At 39.9% G+C, this 15,648-nt stretch overlaps 1 protein-coding gene across 2 annotated transcripts in view; it reads right to left on the bottom strand.

Moving 5' to 3' along the window:
- znf618 (zinc finger protein 618) overlaps positions 1–15,648 on the bottom strand; it is a 44,776-nt gene that overhangs the window by 14,270 nt on the left and 14,858 nt on the right. For both annotated transcript variants that reach the window (XM_071912652.2, XM_071912653.2), the window contains exons 4-7: positions 15,355–15,399; positions 6,391–6,480; positions 6,123–6,203; positions 5,087–5,176 (exon numbers count right to left, since the gene is read on the bottom strand). In XM_071912652.2, coding sequence (XP_071768753.1) covers positions 5,087–5,176; positions 6,123–6,203; positions 6,391–6,480; positions 15,355–15,399 — 306 coding nt within the window. The remainder of the gene's footprint in view (positions 1–5,086; positions 5,177–6,122; positions 6,204–6,390; positions 6,481–15,354; positions 15,400–15,648) is intronic.

The raw sequence follows: 15,648 nt of genomic DNA, 5'->3' as shown, positions 1-15,648 counted from the left end.
AAACATTACTACTAACCCTGCGCTGCCACCCACATTTTGTTCCGGAGACGGCTTCACATGAGTCCCTTTTACACATGAAACCTGTAAAATTGACGTTTAAATTTTTCTGGTAAAGGTAGCCGTTTCTGTTGTTCACACAAGACATGCCTTTCCGCTTTTTTAACGTAATGCTACCATTCACACAATACTGGCAATACCGTTAAATTGCACTGTTGTCATTTCCCGGAAATAGCGTTTAACCGCCGGAGTCACTACAGTTCTCTTATTTCCACATCTGTCCAATTCGACATTTTCGTCAAAAAAGTAAAGCTACCGCCCGTTGTATAGTGGTTTGTATTTCCCTCCTACAGTTTGACAACAGAGGGTCCTACGTCAGAGTGTCCTAACGTTGTGCTGCTCGTACTGTTAATGTTACCACATCGTTCACACATACGGTCGACATGGAACTTTACTAGTAACGTTACGTCTTGAGCAGTGAAATTGGCAGAACTGATTTACTGGTATTTCAACACCAGCTCCTTCACGCGACGGTGTGCCGTTACATTTACGGCTGCATGTGTGAAAGGGGCTATGCAGTAACAAGTAAATAGGCTAGAATAAAGCAGCTCCGTTCACATACCAGATTTTGGATGGAGGAGATGGTCTCCCTCATGACAGACCTCAGAAAAACCTATTTCACACAGAAAACAAACTGACACTACAGGTAGGCCAAATCTCTGCAATAGCGTGATTAACAGAGAAGCAATAGGCATGGGGCTGTTTTACATTAGTGATCAATGTACTGTCCTGTCTGACAACTATGAGACCTCTTAAATTGGGTTCCATTATTGCATAATGCATTCATGTTATACATCAACAGATCAAAATGAGCATGCACCGAAACAGAAACTGATTCATAGATAACTACACAGCTGTCTCAGCTATGTTTTCAAGGTCTCCCCATGAGCTTCTCGTTCTGAGTTCTGGCATCTTCAATACAACTTGACATGTATTTAAGTGCTTTGGGTCAAAAAGAATAACAAAATGGACCCTATAACAAAAGTAGATTTCAGTGGCTGTTGTTTTATTTAAAAAAATAAATAAATAAATCAAGTGGCACAGAGATACTTTGTGCTGCAGCAGAATGAAGAAAGGAAAATGTACATCAGGCATGTAGTTGATGCTTTAATATTATTAGCGAAAGGGTTGGTTACCTCGTCAAACCAGTAAATAAAAAGTCTCATCCAAATGAAACTTTTGAAAACAGCCTTTTACACAAATCGACCAGTGGTTGGGCTATGGTAAACGAGAGGTCACATTCCACTATGTGCACACACGCACTTTGTGATCACACACACGGTTTGGCAGTGATGCAGGTGCGGCTGTTGTGTAGTAGTATATTGAAGAACACGCACAGCAGCCCTGTGGCTGGGATTGGTGTTGCGGTGTAAGAATGCCTTTTTGCTGCTACTCCCACACAACAACTTTTTGACGCACACAGTACAGAAGCACGCACCCAGTTCTGTAAGTTTGTAGTTAGCAGTTTCCCGTCTCCACCCGTTTGATCTATCCATGCCCTTCTCTCAACTGAAACTGTGTCTTCACCAGCTTTTAATATCCTTGCTTCCATGTTTTGGTCTGATGCAAGCTACACCTCCATGCCAGTGACTCACAGGCATAAGACTGAAGGCAGGTTGCTCCTGATTGGATAGGACATTGTTGCACTCGCATACCATTGGACATTGTGAAATATTGCTTTGCATGACTGTATGTGATTGGATAAGCAGCAGCTACAACAGCAACCCACGTATAGCGGGGTCTTGCTGCTATGGCGACAAAGTTGAATCAAATGGGCAAATCATTTTGTGAATCTAAAGCGGCATCTACTCAACGCTTAAACAGCTGATCAAAATTAGGCACTGCAAGCACAGGAGCACCAGATAACAGGGTTTTCACTTGTTCAAAGGCCGACTGATACGTGCCAAACCAACTGAGCCTGACCTTTGGGCTCAGTAAGTCAGTGAGAGGCGCAGCAACAGCAGAAAAATTCTTGTAAAATCACCCATAATACCCAGAAATCCTCAGAAAACGGCGTAGTTCGGTTCTGGAGGTAGGAGCAGGATGTGCTAGAATAGCCTCAACTTTAGAACTGACAGGGCAAACCTGACCTCAACCCACAACTTCACCTAGATAACCGACAGTGGCTTGACTAAACTAACATTTTGCGAGATTGAATGACATCTGGCGCAGTGCTGGAGAACTTTAAGCCCTGCGTACCAACATCAGTGTTTCCCCCACATAGAGTTTACTTGGGCGGGCCGCCCAGGTATATTAACGGCTGCCAAAGTATATTTGGCGACCCATTTTAGCATTTTTTATTTTTATTTTTTTATCCGTCCGAGAGAACGACGCCATCCGCAATCGATTAACTAGTGGACAATCTCCCCTTGCTCTGCTCTACCCCTCCAGGGTTTCCCACACATAGAAAACTTTGTGGCGGCCCGCCACAATATCAGCACTGACCGCCACAAATTTTCTTTTTTTTCACCATTTAATTGTAGAACTGTGTGTAGCATATTGATTCGCTCAGCCCCTAATTGCTCCACGCGATCTCTCTCTCTCTCGCTCTCTCTCTCACTCTCTCTCTCGCTTGCTCTCTCTGTTGCTCCCCCTCTCTCTCTCTGTTGCTTGGTCTCTCTCTCTCTCTCTCTCTCTCTCTCGCTCTCTCACCGGACCCGTCTGTTCGCCTCCCACTGCACACGCATGAGGGATATTTTTTTTTCCATGCCAAGAAGACGGCCGACTGAATTCCCGAAAAGAAGAACTAACAGTTAACGTTACTTGGAATACAGCTGAGTTTCTGAGATTAGCACGCTGTATAGCCTAGCTGCTAGTCAGTATCCACTGAGTGGACTGATAACGTTAATATTAACTTTTTAACTGAGTGTTTGTTCCCTCAATCCAGATTAATGTTGCTCCTGAGGAGGAGCAGGGACAGTCTGGACCAGAGGAGCTGCTGAGCAGTAAAACAGAGTAGATAATAATGTCAAAGGCTGTAATGTAACGATGTAAAGATACAGGTGAGACTGACAGCACAGAGAGATGCAGCAGGGCAGAGGGCAGAACAGCTAATTTCTCTGTAAAAGGAGCCTCATTTCTATTCTTCACCTTGTAGACAAAAGCAAGCAACAAACAGAACAGTGTAGCACTGTTTATATTTTTAAGTTATGTTATCTTTGACACAAAGTACTTTAGATATATACAGGTTAGTTATTTGTTTGACAAATGGCACTATTTAAAATGGAGTACATTGGATAATTTTTCAGCCATCCAGGTAATGGGATCCTTTATTGATATTAGCCTACATATAGACAATATAAGAGAATACAAGAATAAAAAGGCACTCAACCCCCCCCCCCCCCCCCCGTTACCCACCTACCACCACAAATACATTCGAATTCTGTGGGATACACTGAACATAATATTAACATAGGCTATCACTTTTACCATTAGCTCTTCACACAGCTTCCATGCTCTCTACCCCCTAAATGTCATATGTCCGAAAAACTTGGGTAGCACAGAATATTCCAACAAATATTCCCCATCCATATTTAGCAATTAAGATAATTCTAACGGCACCCGATTGCAGCATTACTTTCAGGAAAGGTTTTGCCTCAAATCCAAAAGCCAGTTCTCCATAACAAGTTCTCAAAAGCAGATTCTCCATATCACCTCTAGGTAATTATGACACTTTTCCTAATCTTAAATCATGGCAGAGATAAATTATTATTATTAACCTGTGCAAGTTCCTTTCTTTGTTTCTTGACAAAGTAAAACAAATTTAATTCAGTGAATGTCTGCTTTGGGTTGTACTGCAGTTTTAACTAGGGATGTTCCTGAATCCGAAGATCGCCAAAGCCCGAATAATGCGTTTAATGGAATATTTGTTCCTTCTGATTTTTTTCAATATTCAGACTAGCTGACTTTTCTAATTGAACTCCTAAGAGAGGGGGTTGGGGTTTGAGTTCCAGTCTGCTACTCAGTCACTCTGCTAGTGTTGCTGTTACTGCCTGCCACACACACACAGCCAGAAAAAAAAGAGAGAAAAAAAAAAAAAGAGAGCGAGAGCAAAAGAGAGAGAGAGCTGCTTGTTTGTACACTTTTTGTTTGCTCTGGGATCTGTCAAATTATTTTGATTACTAATTTAGCATTACTGAGACCGATTCTTCGCTTTTCTTGTCCAGGCGGTTGGTTGAACAAATACAGATACAAATACAAGTAGTACCATCTCCAAACCCCTAACCCCTTGTATTAAGTACGAGCTTTAATGCAAAATCTGAAAAGAACTCCACCAGCTCTGTCATTCTAAAATGGACTGGCATTTACCAGATATAGTCTTTATTCAGCTTTAGAAAACACAAAATATTGCTTGAATGTTTTTGTTTTCTTAGGGAAATTCTGAATTCAAATTTCAGAGACTTGGCTTGATTTTTTTGTCACACTGGTGAGACCAAACTAGAAAAAAAAGACTTGTGAAATGCAACCACAAATGTTCACACTCTGGAGCCCTGCATAATAAGTACCCTAATATGGAATGACAGAAAGTGTGTTACATTTGTAAACCGATAAAACATTTATCCTTGATATGAGCCATCTCTTTATAAAACACTATTGCAATACATTTTCAGCATGGAATTAAGAATATCCTGAGATTGATAAACTACAGCTATTCAAATACTGAACACTGACAGTGGAAAAATGTGTAGGACTTTGGACTGCAGCACTGGAAAAGCTTGCACTTTCTCCACTGTGAATCAGCAGCTGTTCGGCTAAACTTTGGGCTGATAGAGAGAAGGGAGCATTTTTTTTTTAGCAGCCCTCTAGACCATTAGATTTGTGACAAATGACAAAATTGAAACCCATTCAAATGATCCTCAAAACCTCTGAAGGTGTGTTAAGCAAACTCATGCTATCCATTTTAATGTCTTTTACATACGTTTCATACTTAACACAAATCTGAAATGGAACTTTGGGTTGTTTGAATAATCTGTTTCAACATTATCATGCTAACAACAAGACCACCAATGCACTTGATAAAGCAGCTCACCCATCGGTGTGTGAAGAGCAACATGCTCCTGGTACGGGTTGAAATACTTGTACTGCTTCCCGCAAAACTCGCACACATAGCTCCCAGTTTCTGAAGAAAAGACAACACAAAAGCAAACAAGCAAACCTTTGTTTTCATTTTAAAACTGTTCATTTGATATCAGTTAAGCAAAGATCTCATTTGTTGGATGATTTGCGCATAATTGATACAAGCCAATAGACCCTCATTATCCCAATCTCAGACATCTAAACTAACCAAATGGGCGGAATGAACAAAGTATGCAACATGTGACATATTTTCTACCAACTGTGCTGCTCATACATGCAATTACGCCGTCCAACTGCAAATTACACTGCACAGGGTGCATAATTTGGAATGCATGTGCATGGAGAAGTCACTAACTCATAGTGACTAAACTATTCAACCACCCTTGACTTTTTCTGCTTTTTCTGGTGTTGTAGCCTGAATATTCAACCCGAGTCAATCCTTTGTAGAGTCACCTGTGGCAATGATTATAACTTCTTCAAGTCTTCTATCAGCTTGGCACATCTGGATTTTGTCGTTAGACAGATTTTCAATGTGATTCAAGTCTGGGCTTTGGCTGGGCCACTCAAGGACATTCAGACTCTTGTTCTGAAGCCGTTCCAGTGTTGAGTTAACTGTATGCTTAGGCTCATTGTTCTGATAGAACATAAATCATCACCCCAATCTAAGGCCTTTCATTCAAATCATGTCCAATCAGCTGAAATGGCCACAGGTGGACTCCAATCAAGTTGCAGAGACATCTGAAGGACATTCAAAGGAATTTGTACGCACCTTAACACGATCTGGAGTGTCAGTGCAAACTCAAAACATTTTTTAATTAATCTGTGAAAATAAACTAAATAAATAGTAAGTCAAGGGGGTTGAATATTTTCTGAAAGCACTGTATTTCTAGTAAGCTTTGATCTTGTATTGCAAATGTATTTCAGTCTTAATTTTAATTTCCACACTCTAAAACAAATATGTCCAAAACAAGAATATCAAACAGTCTTACTTGGTCCAATTTTCTGATAGGGTTCAACTGGCTCCTCCTCTTTAAGGTCATCAACAGGTAACACTACCTGCTCATATGGATCTAAGAAAGATAAGAAGGTATAGAATGGGGTATTTAGTTCCTTACTGAATACTTATTCGTATGACAAAATGTAACCAATGAAACAACCTGACGGAGATGAAGAAAAACTCAATATTGAACTAAAAAAAAATTAAGCAAGCTCCATTGTTTAATTTAGAAAAGTTGAAAGAACATGGAGGCTAGTTACCATCGACTGCGTGCAGGTCACGGTGCTCCTGGAAACAGCTGTAGTACTTGTACTTCTTGCCACAGATGTCACAGGAGTAACGGAAGCTACCTATAGACACACAGAGAGAGACCAGCACTGTTTATCTGTGACACACACACACACACACAGGCAATCAATGATTTCATATTTGGGAACTCACAACCAGTGTTTTGTGGATGACAAAAATGCAATCTGGGCCGATTACTGATTGCTCTACTGGACAGTTTACAGTAGAGAGAGACGTTGTGGGTACATAGTATGCACCTTAGCCAGCCAAGCCCCCCATAAGAATATATTTTTTAATATTAGTTTGAGTTCCATGAACTGTCCTTGAGTGTTCTTACTCTGCAGTTAACATTTAAAACCAGCTTGACAGTCTATTTTTTACCCTTGACAAGCTAAGCATGCCAATGCTTGCCAATATGTGGCGTGCCCTTTAAGCAGAAGCCCCAACATGCAGTGCATAGCACACAAGAAACACAAAAGTTGCACTACTTTTCCTGCAGGTAACTATGAAATCATAATAAGGTCAGAGAAGCTATAAGAGGTCAATATTGGCCTTTATGCCCAGAGGTGTTTAACTGCTTCTCACTGATTCTCCCGAAAAGTATTTCATTGTGCCACAGAAGAAGGGGTGGAGAGGGCAGACAATTGACAAAAATGTGCCATTCTGCTTTTTAAAAAAGGTGTATATAGATAGATCAGATAAATAGGATATACTAAAATATATAGGATAAGATTAGATAGTATAAGGACAGACAGACAGGCAGGCAGAGAGTTAGGCTAAATAAGATTAACAAAGAAAGACAGACAGGCACACAGACAGACCGGCAAAAGAGAAAGGATAAAGATTCTTCATTAATCCTTGGAGGAAAATACATGGGAAATTATTTTTATGACTAAGATACATACACACACAAACAAAGCTAAAACAAAAGAAATATATGCAAACAATCATCTCAACAACATCAATAATAATAATAATAATAATACAAACTTATTTGACATGACATACTTCACAGTAACATTTACAGATGACCAGATGACAGTGCTCAGCTCTATGGAAGTGTATAGTTAACTTTATTCAAATAGTTTGAAATGTTGCCAACATTTTGGGGCTTTCGGATTCTGTCCAGATCCCTTTTTTTCAGCTATGGAAAAAATGAATGGGATTTTTGGATTCTGTTTGCCAAACATTCTGTTCTTAAAATGGGTGAAATAATGCAAGTAGAAATGAGCTATGATGAAGTTATTACATATTTTAAATTGTTACTGAATTCTTAAAAAATATTTTGCTGGTGTGGATGTTGCATTACCTTTGCGTATGGCAGGCAATGTTTTTGTTTTTTCCATTGTTTTTCCAGGAATTAGCAGTGGACATAGTTAAAGGAAATCATTTTACACCCCTATTCATTTTCATGTTAGACTGAAAGAGGGCAGGAGAGCAGAATTACCAGAATCCCTTATTTGGGCCAAAAAATGATGCCACGCTTGAGAAGACAATGTTAATGCAAATTGGAGAGAATGAGTGAATGTTGGTAATGATAATGCAAAAGTATTTGTCATTGCCATTTAGTTTTGGTGTAGAAATGGCATGAGAATGTGGAAATATAATTGTAAATGGGCCCAATGCTTTTCTCTTTTCTTTCACATTTAAATGCAAGGAAGGGCAAGTCTTTGAAAATGAAATGTAAAATACATTCTTTCCCTGTCCATTTTAATTTGTCAAAGAATGTGCATACCAATACATCAAAATTCAAATGCAAAATAGTTTACTGAATTACACTTTTAAATCACTTAAATGCTGTACATAGAAAATAAGTATTTTATTGAAATTCAAATTCAAATCTGAATTATCATCTGAATATTGTTAACCATGAAGCAGGCCAAGCCTTTAAAAATGAAATGTAAAATGGCCTTTGCATTTCATTTGCAATTTGTCAGAGACTGTGCATACTAATACTGAAAATTCAAACGCAAATTGGATTATTGAATTTAAATTTCACTATGACCCAAAGTATGCATACATAAGTAGATTTCCAATTTGCATTAATGTTTCAATAAAGTTAACTATTCACTTCCATAAGCCCCTTCTTGTTGGCTGAGGTTGTAGAGGGCTAAGAAGGGACAGAGGACAGAGGAAGAGGTTGTAGAGGGGTAAGAAGGGACAGAGGACAGAGGAAGAGGTTGTAGAGGGGTAAGAAGGGACAGAGGACAGAGGAAGAGGTTGTAGAGGGGTAAGAAGGGACAGAGGACAGAGGAAGGTACATTATGTATACATGACAAAACCAACACGGGCATCCTGGTGGATCAGTGGTTTAAGGCGCGTACCATGAAAACGCAACGTCCTGGGTTCGAATCTGGTCCAGGACTTTTGTCAACTCAACATGTCAACTCCCTCTCTCTCTCCCAATCTTTCCTGTCTCTCTCTAATTTTAACTCTATAATAAACACAAAAATGCAAAAAAAAAAAAAAAAAGACATCTCAACAGTCTCCAAGCTATCTAAAGATAATATTGTTGCAGGGGGAAGCACCATAGAGCCAGGAGGCAGTTGGCACTTCAGAGCACCTAAAGTGCTCCCTGGCACACCTCAGTGTCATGAGTCACCGTCTGAAGGCAATCTGTGGCACTGACAGCCTGACACACAGCAGGTAAAGGACATTGTCCATAATAGCAGAGTTTTACTTTTCTCCAGTACAGCCACCAGTTAGTTCAGGCTCAGCCCTATGAACTAACTGGTGGCTGACAATGTTTTATCATTTATTTATTCTTTGTGCTTAGAACTGCTCTATTCCTCTTAAATGTTGTAGCCATCCAATTAAAATAGATTTTACTTGCTAGGTAAACTAAGCTAGGGGCCTTGTGTATAGATAGGCTCTCAACATCTTGTGGTCTTTTAACTGCTTAAAGCTTATTTCAAATGTAGTTTGTTAGGCAGAGGACCCTCCCCTGCTACACAGTCGGCCAAATCACACCTGTTAGTGATTGTACTCATGGGAAAGCTAGCAAACTCCTGTTCCCCACCCCCCAATTTCTTTATTATTATTTTTCTCTCCAAAACTTTGGACTCAAAGTGCTTCTACCTACTTTCAGCTAGTTTATTCAAACTTTCAAATGTTCAGGTACCTTAGGAGATATGCAGAAGTATTCAAATTTATTATTAATAATTGATAGTAAACACTTTTAAAAGATTAACGCTTTCTAATCAATTCAACTTTTTAACCATTCAAGCTGAAACCTGCACACTTCCAGCAGGTTTCAGCTAGCCAACATATTTTCTACAGAAATGTTCTTTTCTGGTTTTCTGGTAATGGCATAACTGGGCCTCAGGCCCTTACAGTAGTAGAAGGAAGACAGCCACATCAAACACTCATCTTTGACACTCTAAGACTCAGGCCCAGATCCACTAAAGGTTTGTACAGGGATGAGTGCACACTATATCAACAAAATGACCAAATCAGAATACCATGCTATTCAGAAACCGTCTGCAATGAGCGGACAGCGTGCCTAATAGTGCTGGTAAAAAAACAAAACAAAAAAAATCGTGCCTGTTATGGTCTTGCATATGTAAATTATATGTAAATATCATTATTTGGCCAACATAATATTATTTGTCAGAGAGGCCATGCAAATTGAGATTACGCCCAATTCGATAACTCTTCACAACACAAACTCCTACAAATTATCATAGTGCATATAAGATTTTTTGAAAAGTGAGGAAAAGACTCAGAGCAATGAGCCATTCTGAATGTCCCAAACTGTTTGCGCAAACACTGGTCTTCTTGTGTTTTGCATACACTGGTCAGACATGACCAGCAAACACACCGGGGAGGTCTGGCACCATGTAGTTCCTAGAGCAGATCAGATCAGCACTCCAATTATAAAGGGTGCTTTAGGGCGAAAGGGTTCCAACCTTGGTGGATTAGTCTTACAGCTGAAGCATGCAATTTGCGCATGCAATTTGTGATGAAGGGGGCTATTTGCTTGTGAAGTGCTCTTTTTAAGCACTATCTGCATAGTCCATCAAGCAAGGCCATGACACTGCCTATTTGTATTTATTTTATTTTCTCTTCTTAGAACTTCTATCTCCACAGCATGAACTTAAATTCTATCACTCTACTCTTCTTGCAATTTACGTTGATGTGGAAATCCACCATCACCGCACTGTATCTGACCTCATCTATCCATCTAGGACTCCTTGCACTCAGACCATCATCTAGCAAGGCCTGTACATCGGTAGTCCATGAGTCCATGTTCATCTCAGCCTAGATCTCCCTCCTTCTTCTGCCTTTCCTTATTGTCTAGGATCACCTCAGTGAACACAGCAACACCCACTGCCCTCTTGGCTGCATACAGTTTCATGTTTTCAGGTTGTGGTGGTGTCACAAGTTTACTCATCTCTTCTGAGTGGGAATTCATTGTTACACCTCTTTCATGTGTCAATTTCACCATTTGCACATTTGAATTCCTTGCTCTCACTGTAACCCACCCCGACCTCTTTCACACTGTTGTCCTTCATCCCTTCCACTCTTCTTTCTTTACACTAGATCACTTGGCTCTTGTCCTCACATCCCATAACTTCTCCTACTATTGCTTTACTGACGACACTCAACTTTCTTTTCTGTCCTTTAAGGGCCGGTTCACATGCGGCGCCCTAAAACGCTTGGAAAACGCGAGGCGCACTGCTTGCATCATTTTATCAAGGGCGCTTAGAAGGTTGCAACCAAAACCAACCAGGACTTCAGCTAAAATAATGGATTACCATCGGCGTAAAACCCTCGTAGTAGCTCACCAGATGCCCCAAGTTCTGAGCTTATATTCCTTCAGGCATTGTTCTGTCCAGTAAACATTATTTTGACTTGAACAGACGGGTCATACAGCTCCGGGTATCCTTGAACCAAAATTATAAGTCTCTCCTCTCTCCTCCTGTAGCTGATTGGTTATGTCCCATCATGTGACATTTGGTGCGTTTGTGGCGTTCTAAAAAGTTGAGATATTTCTATCTCAGTACGCCATGGTCGCGGCTGAGTACGCATGTGCGTCACGTCAACATCGCTCTCACGTTTGTGCGTGTCAGCAGTGTGCCCATATTGAAAATAATGGATTTGCGCGCTCAAAAGACGCCGCATGTGAACCGGCCCTAACACTCATTACATATCTCCGCTTTCCACTTCAAACTTAGTCTTGACAAGACTAAGCTGCTCTGTTCCCCTGCCCTCGACAAGACCTTTCCATCACCACTGACAACAACATGGTGGCACCTCCCAGATTGAGAAGAATCTTGGTGTGATTCTAGACAACCAATCGTTGTGCAAAGTTCACACTGCAGCCAAGACTCAATCTTGCAGGTTTACACTCTACAAGATTTGCTGAATCAGGTATTTCCTCACCTCTGCTCAGAATTACTGCAACTCCCACCTAATCACACTCTCCACTCCATGGGGTCTTTAAGTGTGGACCAAGCAGAAAGCGGAAACAGTAAAGCAGGAGACAAATAAACTGCGAGATGGAAAATTAATAGGAAAAAACATTAGCAAATGGAATAACAGAAAGTAAAATTTAAAAGCCTCTTTAATAAAATTCATTTTTCAAATCCATTTATAAATTCAGTAATGTATTCATCATTTAAAGACAGAATAATGAAATTGAATTATTGACACATTTACTGAACATGTTATTACTTTTTTTTTTAGCAACAGCTTTTTTAATTGCATTATCTTAATGTGAATTTAATTAATCACTTTATAAAATGTTTTTTTTTTTTTTTAAAAGGTATCTATTAATTAATCAATAATAATTAATCACTGAACTAGTCTATAATAATTAGGTTGGCACACTAGAGTGGACCTGTGTCTCTTGTCTGTTAGTCTCTACATTCTATCTAGAACTTTAGTGTTAATGTTCTTTTCGATGGTAAAGCTGTTAAATTATGTTAATTTGCACTGTAAAAGGAAAAATAATTTATGTGATGAGATTCCCACTATACTAGTTAATGTTGGAAGTTAATTACTGCTAGCATGTGGTACCTTTGGTTTAGGTAGCAGCAACTTAATAGCATGTCAACCTCTCTGGGGTGCAGTGATAAGGTCATTGATCTGTACATGACATAATTGCATAAAATCAAGAAAAATAATGCAAACATAAATAGAATAATTAATCAGAAATGTGTTTTTACTTCCACATGCATCAGTAAGGCCACTAACATACACATATAGCCCATTTAATAAATATTCAAGAGACTCAAGTTATCTTGATTATGAGGAACCGGAAGAGTTTGATATAGACCGTTATATAGGCTGACTTTCAATAATCCATCCTTTTTTACAGGCAGTTTCAGTCAAACTCCAGTAAATGCATCACAACTGGACATGGTCCTGATTGGCTCCCCTCACTAAAGAATTACTAAAATCCTTCCAATCAGGCCAGTTTGTAGAATTTTAACTGACACACCCACTGGAAAGCCTTTTTAAAGCCTTTTTAAGCCATTTTAATTAGAGGAGCTGGTGTTGTTGATCAATAAGGCTCCAGCACTGTTCTGCCTGTGATGACTTAGTCTTCAAATTCATTCAATTTGACTAATTCAATTCAACTTTTAACTTAACTACATTTATAGAGTTGAGGCAAGGGCGTGAAGACATGGGCATGACTATTTCCAGGCTCTGACTGCAATCACCCCATTCATCTTTCGCATAAACATTGTCACCTGACATGCCATTCAGAGTGTTATAAACGTTGAATGAACTGAACCGCTACGGGATTACCCATTAGCTCAAATGAGAAAACTGCATCGAAAAAACAAGGATAAATGGAAAAAAAAGGCTAGGGTACAAGGATGTGTACATATGGCCGTTACGAGGTAAATAAACTACTCATCCCAGAGAGAATTGTCCCATTGAAGTCCCCGAGTTCCTACAGAGTTCAGAGAGCACAGTAACTTGTCGCTCTGTCATCTTGTCATGTGGGAGAGACAAAGTATAGACCTAATGTTACAACCACAGACTGTAAAGGGTTACAACGTTAAGACAATAAGAACATGGTCCAGTGTTTTGTACCCGGTTGCAGCTATTGGTCAGGAGCGCACAACGGCACTTCATTCTACCGCTTTCCATCGTCTCAGTCAGCGGAGAAGCGGTGGATGTGACTCATTAGGTGAGTTTAATGAACACTTTATCAAAGCAGGTATCAGAGAACTGCTGGCTAGCTCACTGGGGCATGCACATGCACTACACAGCTGTCATCTCTATAGCAACATGACGCTATACTGAAGGTTTATTTTCTGTGAAAAACATGCATACGTTCTATAATTCTATGTCTATGTGCTTGATACACATACCAAATCGGCGTTGTCACCCACTGCGCAAGTTTGTTGTGGTATCACCATAGTAACGGCCTATAAGGGTCATGGATATTGTAGTGTTTGGTGCCGTTTGAAAGATGGAAGTGACAGAAAAAACACAACTTGGCACTAACAAGGTTGAAACATTTGTAATAGAGGATCATTACAGTAACCTTGAGAATCGTTCTCTGATCTCGGAGACTCCCAGGGTTTTCTGTTGTGTTATATGGCGACTATCATTAAAATGAAAATCCCTACGAGTCTGGGGGCTGGAGAATCTGCGTCAAAAGCGCTTCCAGAACCGAACGTCTCAACTCTATTTGCAAAACATCACAAAGAACATTATTTTTATCCTGAGCCATAATATATTTGAAAACAAAATCCTGAAAATGGAATAATATGGGACCTTTTAATGTAAAATGTCCCACTGGCATTTGGCCAGTGCCCCCAACTGACCCCTTTCAAATCACAGGCAACAGACACTTACATACACATATAAATACAGTTTGCACTGAGCACTGCTTTTTAGGTATGCAAAAATGTTCTTCACTGCAAACTTTCTCACAGCCAATTTCTGTCAGTGTTGTTCACCTTTACTTGTGATTGGCAGATCAGCAACATGCTGTACATTTACAGGCATGACTGCTGGCTGCATGCCAGACACACAACCCACTCCAACCAACTCAGAAAAAGACACTCTGTTTTGGTGCAAATGTTATCTCGGAAGGACGTTTCCAAAATGCCAAAAGAGAATCTGATGAAGATGAGAGATGCAAAGCAACCAATGTGATTCAATAGTGCGATTCAAAAGTGCGCTTGTGCTTTTTAGGTGCTGTGGGGGTATGAATGATAGGAGTGAAACTATGTTGACAAAAAACTCCATCTGTTAACACCTTAGCGTATCTAAGAGAAACGTTGAACAAAATATTGAATTCATACGGTGACTTACCTGCAAGAAAATCACTGAGCTACTTTCCTGCTTGTTTGACTTCTACCATACTCCCTGGTGTACGAGCGCACACTGTATTTCCCTTAAGCAGGACTCTAAACAGCACATACCATAATTCCTCCAAGCACTGCACAAGGCAAAAAGTGTTACCCACGATCGAACACACACACAGAGTCCAGCGCTTATAGAAGTGCTCCTCCTGAGCGCCTCTATAACAACAAACAAAATCCAGATTTTGGCTTCTGACATGTACCAATCAAGATGAAATAGATTTTTTTAAAGATTATTTTGATGGCATTTCTGCTTTATTGGATAGTCATAGTGAAGTGAGACAGGAAGGATGGGAGACAGAGAGGGGCTTGGCATGCGACAAAGGTCCTGGGCCAGATGTGACATTGCGGGTTCATTGTACTGTATGTGCCTTAGCCAACTGAGTCACATGGACACCCCGTGAAATTGTTTTTTTAGAGATGTGTCTTAAGTTATGAATTGTGGTGGCTTGGTTTCAATCAGACTGCATGGAAATCTAAAAGATGTGTATTAATATGAAATAATGACCAACTGTTAAATGAGCCAAGTATGAAATAAACAGCTTGTGCTGGCATGCTAATAAACATGAGTGTGTTGAATAGATGAGTGTGCAGAAGTCTACTCACTGTTGGGAGTCTGGGGTGCACCATCTCCAACCATGCTCTCTGATTCTGCAGAGGGAAAACCAGAAAAAAATACAATCATGAAGAAATCTGTGATTAGATGAGTGCTAAGGCCTGTATAACAGCTTCTCACAGTTTCTAACCTATGCTAAAAAATGCCAAGATAATTCAGATATTAAACCAAAGAAAGAAAAATCACCATTTTAACTGCTAGTAAGTGAATGCACCAAAGAAATTATCGCAAACACAACAATCTGCTACAAATCAAATTCTGACGAAAATAGGTCTCGCATGACT

This window comes from Centroberyx gerrardi, chromosome 2, assembly GCF_048128805.1.
Source record: "Centroberyx gerrardi isolate f3 chromosome 2, fCenGer3.hap1.cur.20231027, whole genome shotgun sequence".
NCBI classification, from domain to species: domain Eukaryota; kingdom Metazoa; phylum Chordata; class Actinopteri; order Beryciformes; family Berycidae; genus Centroberyx; species Centroberyx gerrardi.
The sequence above is the reverse complement of the archived record's forward strand: the minus strand, read 5'-3'. Positions and strand labels throughout refer to the sequence as shown.